The 13,237-nt window shown below is 38.4% G+C and overlaps 1 protein-coding gene across 1 annotated transcript in view; it reads left to right on the top strand.

Moving 5' to 3' along the window:
* The window catches only part of LOC109926979 (solute carrier family 25 member 36-A), a 16,573-nt gene extending 3,343 nt beyond the window's left edge, over nucleotides 1-13,230 (top strand). Inside the window, exons 3-5 of the mRNA XM_048604118.1 lie at nucleotides 5,869-5,935; nucleotides 6,826-7,115; nucleotides 10,138-13,230. Of these exons, the coding sequence (XP_048460075.1) occupies nucleotides 5,869-5,935; nucleotides 6,826-7,115; nucleotides 10,138-10,331 (551 nt within the window). The 3' untranslated portion in view covers nucleotides 10,332-13,230. The remainder of the gene's footprint in view (nucleotides 1-5,868; nucleotides 5,936-6,825; nucleotides 7,116-10,137) is intronic.
* Nucleotides 13,231-13,237: the final 7 nt, after the last annotated feature.

The raw sequence follows: 13,237 nt of genomic DNA, 5'->3' as shown, positions 1-13,237 counted from the left end.
CCCCCCCCCCCCCCCCCCCCCCCCCAACAAAAAAACACCTTTGGGAACATACTCCCTCCTGCATATAACCACTCCATTTCCTGTACCTGAATCCTCTTGCTCCAAAGGACATCATACAGTTTGCTGCCTTTACCGCCTGCTGCACCTGCATGCCTACTTTCAATAACTGCACAAGGACTCTCCAGTCTCGTCAAACATTCCTCCTCTCAATTTACTGCCATTCAAATAACCTCTCCCTTCCTATTTTTGCTACTAAAGTGGATAATCTCAAACTTATCCATATTATATTGCATCTGTTAAGCATTTGCCCACTGACTGAGCCTGTCAAATCACACTGCAACATCTCTGCATCCTCCTCATAGCTCACCCTTCCTCTCAGTTTTGTGTTATCTGCAAATTGAGATATTACCTTTTAGTTCCCTCATCTAAATCACTAACACATGCTGTGAATGACAGGGATCCTGGTACCGACCTCCAAGGTACTCATCAGTCAGTGCCTGCCATTCAGAAAAAGACCTTTTTTTTTCCCTAATTTGCTTCCTGTCTACTAACCAATTTTCTATCTCTGAGTACTCCAATCCTATGTGCTTTAATTTTACACATTAATCCCTTGCGTGGGACTTTTTTTGTTTTGAAAGCCTGCAGTCCAAATAAACCATATCTACTGGCTCTTCCGATCGACTCCATTAATATGTGCTCTCAAAATTCCAAACATGATTTCCCTTTCGTAAATCCGTGCCAACTGTGTCTGACCTTGCCACTGCTTTCTAAGGGCTCTGTTATAAAATACTTGATAGTGGACTCTAGCGTTTTCCCTGCTACTGATATCAGACTCATTTGGTCTGTGATTCCCTGTTTTCTCTCTACCTCCCTTTTTTAGTTAATGGGGTTACATTGGAGAGTAGCTAGTCTGTTGGAAGTGTTCCAGAGTCTAAAGAATCTTGGAAGATGACCACCAATGCATCCACTCTTCCTTTCTAAGGCCACTTCCTTATGTACTCCGAGATGTAGATTATCAGGTCCTGAGGTTTATCAGCCTTGAATCACATCAGTTTCTCCAGTGCCATTTTCTTATTAATACAGATTTGCTTCAGTTCCTTCTTCTCACTAAATCCTGTGTTCCCCATTACTTCTGGTATATTATTGATATCCTCTTTTGTGAAGACAGACCTGAATATGAATTTAGTTTGTCAGCCATTTCTATATTTCCTATTTATAAATAGACCTGTTTCTGACTGTAAGAGATCCAATTAGTTTTCACCAATCTTTTTTTCTCTTTACTTACCTGTAGAAACTTCTGCAGTCAGTTCTGCAAGCTTACTGTCACACTGTTTTCAAAGCAATCAATCCTGTAGTCGTCCTCTTGCTGATTTTTAAACTGTTCCAATTTCTTATGTCTTGTTTTTTTTCTTGCCAATTTGCATGCCTGTTTTTAAACTGTGCCACTGAAATTATAGTAGAAAAAGAGAACATTGCAACAAGAACGCGGTACTGACAGAGATATTGGCAAATGGGACAGAGACATGGAGGCAGTCTATTTCACAATGGGTTTAAAAATTTTGATGGCACCACATATTGGTAGTATGGTCAATGGAGCGCTTCTAAAGTGAGAATATCCCCAATTTATGATCTCAGGACATGCATGAAAAGAATTTGCTTGTGAACTCAATTTGTTCTTTATCATGAATTTTAGAACATTAATAAATTTCGCCTTAATTGTTTTAAAAAGTCAATGAAAAATTTCCAAAAGAAACAATCATGAGATCTAATTGCATATGACCACCGTATCTGTTGGGAACTATTTTTTTTGTTAATTGTACCTATTTGAAGTTGGAATACACTATTTCTGACATGCATTTTTTGGTTGAGTAGCATGCTGAAGCTCAGTGTGGATAACTACATTTGCCGGTAATGCTCAGGGTGAGCCATAGCAAGTTAAGATATGATTGGAAAGTATTTCTTACACTTGGCATACAGCTCTTATTTTAGACTTTTTACTATCCCAGAATGCGTGGCTTTGTACAAAATCACAAAAGGTGTAATTGAGTTGCCCAAAGTGGACCAATTGTTAATAGATGTGAAGCTGGTAAAGCACACCAGGTCAGACAGCATCTGAGGAGCAGGAAAGTCAATGTTTCAGGCTGAAACCCTTCAGAGTTCTGGCCTGAAACGTTGACTTTCCTGCTGTCTGACCTGCTGTGTTTTTTCAGCTTTGCATCTGTTGACTCTGGCTTCCAGCATCTGTAGTCCTTACTGTTTCCAAGTCTCCTGGACCAACTGTTAGTAACTTTTTCTTTGACCGTGTAAAAGACCAGAGGCTGGAACAGACATTGCAATGATTAGTCTGAATTTTTTGATCATGATGTGGCTCTTTGAAAACTTTTGAGGTATATTATCTGTCTTTGACCCAACTAATTCATTAAATTTGGCAAGCACAAAATATTTATTGATGTGATTGCATGAATTTTAATAGATAGAAATTGTCTCTAACCAACAACTAAACAAAGGTTACTCCAGTACAAACCATACAAGACAACATTTCATCCTTTGACCCTTGAATAGAATATAACGATTTGTGTGCAAGAGATTAATCTAATGTGACTTTTACCCTGAGCATTGTGATGTTTGTTCTATTTATAATATTGCTTTGTTTGAGAAGAGTGAATACATTTGATTTTTGTTGGGAATGGACAGATTCCTCAATGAAATACCAAAAAACTGACAGGATTCTGATCAATACAATAACAAGAAACGAGTTGCAAAATTTAATGAGTTTTTGATAACGAAATGCAAGAGTTTAGAAAAGTATTTAACCAAATTGTTTTATGTTCGTATGGCCATATCCAAATAAAATTGGTGGTTTTATTTTCAATGCAAATATATTCTATTGTTGAAACAAAATTGTTGTCTCGTGAGCAGGGGTTTATTAACATTGCCATTGATAAGCATTCCTATTTTTTTAACATGTTGTTATCCTGCTTGGCAATGTCACTGAGCACAAACCAGGATATTCCAAGATAATAGGGTTTTTGCAGATAATTGTAGTTTTTTTATTATATGGTTACTTTGTAGACTCTCTTCCACAAATGAAAATGTAATAACGTAAGGCTTCTGATGTACACTTTTTTTTGACTTCTGTCTGTATTTGCTACAGTTATAAGACAAGGTTAGCATTTTTATTTGTTTACAAATGATTTTCCATCTTTCTGTAACAGTCTTTTGTAAGAGCGTTCCATTAATGGTATTTTCTGGTCTAAGCTATGCTGCAAATAGCAAAAAATTCAGTACTCCAATGTTTAAGGATAAACTTTTTCACTATCACCTTTTGGCCCTGTTTTTTTTTTTTTAATTCAGTCGTTCAAGAGGGGGGAGAAATCTCAACTTGAATGAGACTTGCAATTAATTATTTGAGTTCGACCAAAAGGTACAGTATTGCAAGTTCATCTCATAAGGTCACCTTCTTGTGATACAGAAAGCCTGTGTCTATTTTAGGCATACTGTACATTTCTCCCAAGAAAAGCGTGAAATCCTGTCATCCCATGCTGCACACCAGCAGGTCACATCCTATCGTCAGTGTAAGCAGAAATAACGGCTAGCTTTAACTCTGAGTACTGAACCGAGCACTGATTGCAGCCTATCGTGTAATGTGTACCGGTAGTATTTATTAGTTTGTTATTCCAGATTTTGGATGCAACTTTTCATTTTTGAAAGTGCATAGTGCATTTCTTCTTTTATTTCATGTCTGGTATGTAAATAAACTCTTGCTGTGTGTATTTTAGTGACACTATGCCAAGCCACCACTTAAAACATTCAATACAGTAACCTTCAGATTCAGAAATAAATGGTGGAGATCATTTCTCGATGTCTGCTTGTCTTAGGCAATTCTGAAGAAAAAATTCTAGGAATTTTCTAAACCCAATTAGACTAATCCTGTTTTATGGTAGGAAACCCATAACTCTACCTTGCACGTAACCATGGTCCAACACCAAAACGGGTAAATTTCTTAACTAGATTTCACTCTTAAATCAGTAACTGACAAAGGATTACTCGCTCACTAATGTTCTTAGCCTCGCACTCGCACACACCCACTTGCTCTGTCTATCACTTTGTAATGATTTAAAAATAATGTCTACTAATGCTATATCATAGGCAGCTAGGAATGGGTAACAAATGCTGACCTTTGCCCATGACACCTACATCACCAGTTCATCTCTCTGCTTTAACCCCCTGACCAGCTCCCAGTTATGACTATGTTCTCATATATCATGTACGAAACTATAACTGGTGACAGTGGCATGGTCCTTTCCCAGCTGAAATGTTACTTCTGACCGTGTTGGTGACAGGAGCTTGGTGTGGTCAGCGAGCTGTAAAATTAAACCTATTGCTACTTGATACTCAAACGATTTTAAGAATTTTTAAAAGCAGAATTAACAAGCTGACGATGATCATTTGCTGTATGGCAAATACAGGAGGAATTAGTTGGGTTGTCTTTCTTGCAAAGTTGAAAATCAACACCAAAAGCTTCCTGGACATTTAGTTGACAGTTGGAACTTGTACATCCATGCAAAGAAACACTTTGCAGTGTTTTTTAAAATCTAACTTGAACGTAAATGTTTTGAGATTGAGCTAATTTCTCCATAGTAATGTATGATATGCTTAATCAATATTTTCTCAGTTAAGAATTGTTTGTAGATTTAATTGGCATAAATATACCTTTTTTTTTTTTCTGTGTACGCGTCCTCATTTGAGGTGCGTATTATTCCTGTTCATTTTCCCGTGAGCAACTAACACAACTGTGGTGTGTGTCAGGTGCCAGCAAATGGTTCGTGCTTCTTCTAATTTTCTTTCCTCCATTTCCAAGGGAAGTTGATTTGTACTGGTTATGAACATAACAGCCCTCTGCGACCATGCTCAATTTGTTGTTTGTCAATGTCATCCTACACAATGAGTATCGATAGGTTATTTTACCATGCACGATCGTTGTGGTGCTCTTATCTTCACTAACACATGTCCAACTTTCTGATTGTAAAAGGGCCAGTGGAAGGAATGTAAGCTAACTCTGTTCATCCTGGGGATGACTTAGTTCAGTTGACTGCCCTTCTAACAGCGATCAACAACCATGAATAAACTTGGATAATTGTTCTTAATTCACAATCTTTACAGGTTGTTTGCTTTTGCCTGACGAGCTGTTAGAACTCTCCAAATTTTAAAAATTAAATTTGAAATGAAATCAAATATTCCAAGTTCTTGTAAAAAGAATTTGCCTTGGATTAGCTTTTTTGACTTATTATTTTAATTACGTCCAACCATATTCAGATATTTATAATTTCCATTCAATGCAAGAAGTAAATGATGGACTTTAGTGGCATCAGCAATTGATGAGTACCTTTCTCTGGTAGTAAAGTTACAATAGAGCCTTTTTTCTATCTTTGGGAAAGTTCTTCTTAAGATTAAAGCATTCAAAAAGAAGGCTCTTTCAATCCCCCTACGACCACAACAGTTCTCGTCATGTGCATCCATTAGACTACCACCACCACACACCCTAAACAAAAATCACCCTTTTTGCTCTCCGGGGCTATTCCTTCTAATCTGGGAGAGGAGTAGAATTTACCTAAGAGAAGTCCTACCTATGCATGTGTTTTGTTTGTTTTATTTTTTGTTGCGTCATATCAGTCACGTTTTGTTCTTTTAATTAACCTGGGGGGATAGGCCTGTTTTGAAATGAAAACATTACCAATTTCCTAAATTGCCCATGTGTATTCTACCTACAACGTTTAAACCTGTTTTTTAACTTGAGCAGATAATTATATCATGCTCTTGAGTTCAATGTTCGTAGTCCTGGTTTCAGTATTTGTTATTTCTTCCTAGGCTTTACGGCTATTACAGCCACCAATCCAATCTGGCTAATAAAGACACGCTTGCAACTGGAAGCGCGGTAAATAAGACTTTTTACTTCGGTTAATGTCGTTCTTTTATATTTATTGGGAGAAAGGAAAAGTTTGTTAACATGCTACATATTTTCATTCAAATTAACATTGTTCCTTTATCAGAGAGTTAAACAAGTGTCAAAAGTGAATTTAGAAAACACTTCGACATGCAAAGATTAGTAGAAGCTTGGAACTGTCTCCCTAAATGACAATTGATGCTTGAATTGCTATATTTTAAACTGAGATGATGTGCCTTTGATAATAAATTGTTTTTTGAGATTGGGAAAGAATGGAATAGGTCATTGGGTCACAGGTCAGCAATGATTTTATTAAATGGTGAAACAGGTTTGAGGAGCTAAATAGCCTGTTTTTCCTATAAACCTACCTTTCTAATCTGTATAGCATTGGAACTCGTGTTTTATTTTTGTGATATTAATGTTGAATTTGTGTACATATTTTGATACTGTTCCAGACTCTCCACACATTACTTAGTTATTTTTCTTCATTGGTCCTTTTCCCCTATTGTTTTGAGTATTTCACCATCCTGTCTCACCACTGCACATTCCATTTCTTGTTCAAGCCTTGATTGATCTAACTTCCTCCTGCTCTACCAATATCCCAGGCTTGCAACCCTTCATTCCCTCTTTCAGAAAAACATTTTTTCTTTAATACTGGGGCAAACCTGTTGAAGCATTTATCTCAATTGCAAAGCATCTTAAGCTGTGTACTTTCACTGTTAAACCGATGGCACCTATTTTGACATTTAGAAAGGATTGATCACTTTGCCAAGATCTAGAATTCTGCAGCACTGTAATTCTGTTTCTGTTGGACAGTTCAGAAGGTATTGAGGAAAAAGATGTTTAAATTGACATTATTTTGTCTGTCTTTCCTTTTATAGGAACCGAGGTGAAAGGCGAATGAATGCTTTTGAATGTGTGCGAAAAGTATATCAGTCTGATGGTATCAGAGGCTTCTACAGAGGAATGTCTGCTTCCTATGCTGGCATCTCTGAGACTGTGATTCATTTTGTAATTTATGAAAGCATAAAGCAAAAACTGTTGCAATCAAAGTCTTCTTCAAACATGGATCCTGAAGAAGATTCTGTAAAATATGCTTCGGACTTTATTGCCCTAATGTTGGCTGCTGCGACATCTAAATCGTGTGCCACCAGTATAGCATATCCTCATGGTTAGTTTTTTTTTCTGCATCTGAACCTCTCCCTCTCCCTCTCCCTCCCCTTGTTGCTGTTGGTTGTTTGTTTATTATTATAGGCTAAACCTATAGTGGGTTTTGAATAAAATATTCGATTGGTACATCCTTACTGCTATCTTACTAACCCCTTATTCCCCCTTTATATAATTTTGTGGGCATATCTTTGAGGTATTGTCATGTGTACCAAAGTATATAGTGAAAAGCTTTGTGAGCAGTACAAGCAGATCATAGTAAGCAAGGATCTGTGGATCCAACAGACTTTTGAGGTATTCAGGTTATATTGCACAGGGTATCGCTAGGCGAGATCAACATTAGCAAGATCAGCATTATTTGAGGCTAGTGAGTCCATTTCAGTGTAATAATGGCTGGGAAAAAGCTGTTCCTGAGCCTGCTCAAGCATGTGTTCAGGCTTCTGTATCTTCTGCCTGACTGAAGAGGTCGTAGGAGATCGTTACCAGGGTGCGATAGGTCTTTGATGTTGGCCGCCTTTCTGCAGCAGTGAGCTGTGTAAATAGAGTCCATGGATGGAAGGTTGACTTCTGTGATGGGCTGGGCTGTGCACACCGCCTTCCGTAGTTTCTGACAGTTCTGGGCAGAGCAGTTGCCATACCAGGCCGTTATGCACCCGGACAGTACACTTTCAATGGCGCATCTGTAGAAGTTAGTGAGGGGCCTTATGGACATGCCAAATTTCCTGAGCCGTCTGAGGAAGAAGAGGTGCTGTGTCGTCTTGACTGTCGCATCTATGTGGGGAGTCCAGGACAGGTTGTCGGTTATTGTCACTCCAAGGAACTTGACGCTCTCCACCCTCTCAACCTCTGTTCTGTTGCTGTAGATGGGGACGTGTTCTCCTCTGAAGTCAACGATCAGTTCTTTTAGTTTTCCCGATTGTTGAGAGAGAGGTTGTTTTCATTGCACCACATCACAAAGCCCTCTATCTCCCTTCTGAATTTTGACATGTCCTTGTTAGATATCTGTCCCACTACGGTGGTGTCATCAGCAAATTTTGTAGATGGCATTCGTTTTGGAGTTTGGCAACATTTGTGGGTGTACAGGGCACACAGTAGGGGACTGAGGACACATCCTTGGGGTGGGGGGGCTCCAGCGTTGAGTGTTATTGTGGAGGAGGTGCAGTTACCTGATTTCGGTCTGTGGGTTAGAAAGCTGAGGATCCAGTCGCAGAGGGCAGAGCTGACGCACAGGTCAAAGTTTTTAGATCATTCTGGAGGGGATAATGGTGTTGACGGTGGAGCTATAGTCAGAGGAGTCTGACGTGGGTGTCCTTGTCCTAATGTTCCAAGGATGAGTGCAGGGCAACGGATACAGCATCCGCTGTGGGCCTGTTACATTGGTAGGCAAATTGTAGGGGATCGTGGCAGGCTGGGAGACTGGAGTTGATGTGCTGGACCATGGCCAGCCTGTCAAAGCACTTCATGATTATTGAGGTCAGAGCCACTGGGCGGTACTCATTAAGGCACGTTGCATGTGATTTCTTGGGTATAGGAAAGATGGTGGCCTTCTTGAAGCAGGTGAGGACTTTGGCTTGTAGGAGGGAGAGGTCGAGGATGTTAGTGACTACCTCCATCATTTGGTCCGCACAGTATCTGAGTGCTCAGCTGGGGTCACCGTCCAGGCCCGTTGCTTTCCTTGAGAAACTGTGGGAAACGCCCTCTGCAGCAGTGATGGAGGGAACAGATGTGTCTGGGGCTGCCGGGGCAGGTGTCACCGCACTGCTGGCATTCTGCTCAAACCGAGCATTGAGCGCATCAGGTAGGGATGTGTCTTTGTCTGCTATCTTGCTCTGCTTCATTTTGTATTCCGTAATGTTGTTTAGGCCTTGGCCATAGGTGGCGGGAGTCTTTTTTTAAGGTTTGGGCCTCTAACTTGGTCTAGTACTGCCCCTTGGCATCCCTGATGGCTTTGTGGAGGTCATACCTGGATTTCTTGAATTGGTCTGTCTCATCCAATTTGAATGCTGCACGTCTGGTCTTCAGTAGGGAGTGGATTTCCTGGTTCATCCAAGGTTTACATTAGGGGAACACTTGGATTGATGACTTTGTTATGTAGTCTGTGATGGTGGTGCACTAATCTAGGTTTTCTGCTGAGCACTCGATCACGGTCTGGTCCACCAATTCCAAGCAATGCTGGAGACGGTCTTCTACTGCCTCTGACCAGCATTGTACTTCCTTTTTGTGAAGGATCCTCCTGTCCCAGATCTTGCTTGTAAGCTGCGAGGTAGAACACAGCGCTGTGATCTGATTTTCTGAAGTGTGGGCAGGGGATGGAGCAGTAGGTATCTTTGGTTGTGTAGCAGTGGTCCAGAATGTTCAGTCCCTTGCTGGGGCATGAGATGTGTTGGTACTTTGGCGGGACTTTAATTTGTGAAAACCAGTTTCTGCCCGAGTACAAAGCCACACCTACTTCACTTCTTTTCCCAGTTGAACGTATGAAGAAAAGTTTTTAAGAGGTCCACAAGTTATATAATACTGTAATTTATATTGTATTAAATGAACCATTAAATATTAGGTCTGGTAAGCCATACCTGCCTGTAAACTGTGGACGAATGGGAGATCCCCTCCGATGGATCTTGATGAGAAAATGAAATGAAATTAGGGCTCGGTAACCTAGATGTAAAATTAAAGTCATTGACTTTGACTTTGACTTTATTTTTGTCATGAATCATATCACCAAATTCTTCCTTTTTCTAATGTTTTTCAACATTGCTTGGAAAGTTGCATTATTCAGAACTAATGTGATGTTCTCTAAATCACATCTACAGATGTGTAGCCAAACAGACCCAAATGTGTTGGGGGAAGGTGGGGGCATACAGTCATGGCAAATGAAATAAATTGAGTGGCATTGTGAATTTCTAGCACAGACTGAAATTAAAATATTGAGGCTGCAAACATCCTAGGTGGAATGAGATTGAACAATGGCACTATGAGGATTCTTGTGTTTTAACCATAAATTGATTTATTTTAAATTTCTTTTTACACAGAGGTCATAAGAACAAGGCTACGAGAAGAAGGAACAAAGTACAGATCGTTTTTTCAGACATTCTCATTAGTAATAACTGAAGAAGGTTACAGATCCCTCTACCGAGGTCTTATCACTCATCTGGTCAGACAGATTCCAAACACCGCTATAATGATGGCCACCTATGAGCTTGTAGTTTACCTGCTTGAAGGATAATGGAAATGCTGTTTTAATGTAAGAACATGGAAGACCAAAGGATTTGACTGGACCAGAAAACCCAAAATAGATTTTTACCACCGAGAAGTACGAGTCGGTTATGAAGATTTAATCTGTTGTTAAGTCTCTCTCTGATTCCTGAAGAAAATCTGCTCCAATCCAGAGGCTGGCATTCATCACTATGGCAATGAATTGGAAAGACCGAATTACTTCATTTGGCAGGGAACAGTTGAACACAATTTAAATTTTACATTATCTTGGGATTCCTTATTTCATTATTTGATCAATATTATTCTTTTTGCATACCTCCCAATTTTAATCATTTGACTTGAATAGCATTTTTAATTCTTTACAACCTCCTCACTCACCTGACACTACTGGTGTGGTGGGGATAGAATCTACCCTTGTTACCATGTACATGTTGCCATTTTATTGGCAGCAGTCAATTTTCAGGTTGCGATCCTAACCCATAATGTTTACAGCAACCATTTTAATGATGAGACAAATGAAAACTTATCAAATTTTTCAATCAAAGTTGAGATCATGATGCTAGGGTTTATTTTTTATAATTCTTGAATAACATTCAAAATGAGTCACTTCTGGTCAGGATCCTGATATACAAACCCCTCTCGGCAGAAAAATGGTGGTTTTGTAATTTCCTTGATGGGAACAGATTCCCATATTACACTGCCATGAAATAGTTACTTCAATACCTGACTGCAGAAATCTGATACCTAAATATTTTTAGATGTGGCTTACTTGCCTTAAAATCTGACATGTAAAGCGAGATAATGTAAAATTTATTTGTTTAGTGTTCCCTTAATGTTGTATCTACTTATTGTGGGATAAATGTAGGCTGCATTGCTTGAAAAACCAAAATTTACTATTTTAAAAAATGCGTTATAAAGTAATCAGCCCACAGTTAACTACAAAAAAGTTAATATGCTACAGATGGAGCAGTTTGAAGAAAAACGTGTGTAATGCTCCAGTATATGTTAAAACGTATGACAAAAAATCTTTGAGCACTTTGTGGCCTTTCTGCCTTGTGAATTTTGTTTTGTTCTGATTTGGTTGTATTTCATAAATCATCAATGGTTTTAACAGAAAATCTTACACAAGTCTGCTCAGTCTAGCGTAGTATCTATTGAGAGCTGTACATTGTGCAGTATAAACAGCTTCTAGACCTGTACTGTTAATATATGCATTTTTGGATTTTATTAGTACAGCAAACAATTAACTTCCTGCAAACTAAGTTTTTTGCATTTATTGAAACTTCTTTAACAAGATGTTTCTCGTTTAATTTTAAAATCTCATTTTGCCTTTGATCATATCGTGAATGTGAACCCTAAGAGACCTTAAGATCTCCATATGAATAGAGTACAGTTTTCTTTATATAAATCTCTTAATGGATAAACTGGTTCTGTCGATCTAGGAAAAGAAACTAAGTAAAACATTAAGTTTAAGAACTGATAATTCATGCACTGTGTACAGATAAAGACGAAGTAACTGAAGGAGGTGTCCCACGCAATTTATTTACAACTAAATGAAATTATTTTTCAATACAGCTAATGGAATTGTGGGTGCATTTGATAAGTTATACTGAAGTTACATAAATGAAGTTACATAACTTCATGAAAAAAGTTGCAGCAAAGTAGAATTGATGTGATTTTTTTTTTTTAAATTTAGTCATCTGCATCTGTTTGCAAGTGTGAATCTATTTTAAATATTAACCATCCAAAATCTCAAACGCACGAGATTCGTGTTGAGCTACAATGCCTAGGACATTTTAATTTTTTTTTAAATTGACGGTTAATTCTCATTACTGAGTGTCATCCTGGAAGAACCTGGTCTGCATTTGGGCTGGGATTATGCAGCTTCCACTTTGCTTGACACTTATTAATTTTGCAGTAGTGACATTTTCACATCCTACAATGTATCTAAGGTAAATATGCCAATTTGGTAAAAACTGTTACTTTGCAACAATATTGCTGTTCAGTTCCAGTCCAAAAGTGTGCTTGATCCGTTTGCATTATGCATCCTTGGATGTGAGTAATGTATGTACATACTCTGTACAAGATCATTAATTCTGAGTTCTTTGTGCTTTGGATGCTTTTTGACATTGCAAAGGATTAAAACAGAGTATTAGCAAAAGCTTTTGCAATTTCATTAGTGTGCATTGAATATGGTAATCCTGCATGCTTCTAAATACACATTTGTCCTGCCACACAATATTACTTGACCAGCTAGAGAGAACCAATTGATGAGTTCACACAAATGTACTTCTCATTGAATGCTGTTTCAGATTTACCAATATTTGTACATTGACTTTGACTTTAAGGAAGTGATATAGCTTATATTTGCCTACTTGCCTGAGATTTGCTCATGAGTTTTAATGTCCATGATTATACTCATTTTTGTATGAAATCTGAATACCTTTCTGTATTAATAGCTGTCAGTCCGAGTAAAAGACGGTATGTTTGGGTTGATTGTTCAATACCTATTTGTGTTTCAGTTCATTGAATTTTTAAAAATATATTTGCTTTTCCAAGTAATCAACATAATACAAGATCATCTTGAATAATTTGGCAATCCCCAATGAGTTCTAGCAGAGTAAGGAACAAGTAATCACATTTCCTGAATTAGTCTGAGGAAGAGAAAACTAAAATTTAAAGGTCCACTGACTCTAAATGCAGTGCTTGGATGCAATCCTTTGTCTAAAAGTTTGACTTTACTACAGATTGCAAAAGAAACAGTGCTGCTTTGTGTACAACAATTGATATGAACACAACCTGGTGAGGGATAGTTGCTATAGTAAAGTAATTAAGAGATGGGATAGAGAAGCAAGTAGGGTATGAATTCCTTTGCCCATATCATTGAGGACTATTCTGACAATGTTTTTGTTCGGG

The sequence above is a fragment of the Rhincodon typus genome, chromosome 13 (assembly GCF_021869965.1).
Source record: "Rhincodon typus isolate 14 chromosome 13, sRhiTyp1.1, whole genome shotgun sequence".
In the NCBI taxonomy this organism is placed as follows: Eukaryota; Metazoa; Chordata; class Chondrichthyes; order Orectolobiformes; family Rhincodontidae; genus Rhincodon; species Rhincodon typus.
Note: the sequence above shows the minus strand (reverse complement) of the source record. Positions and strands in the feature narration are given on the sequence as shown.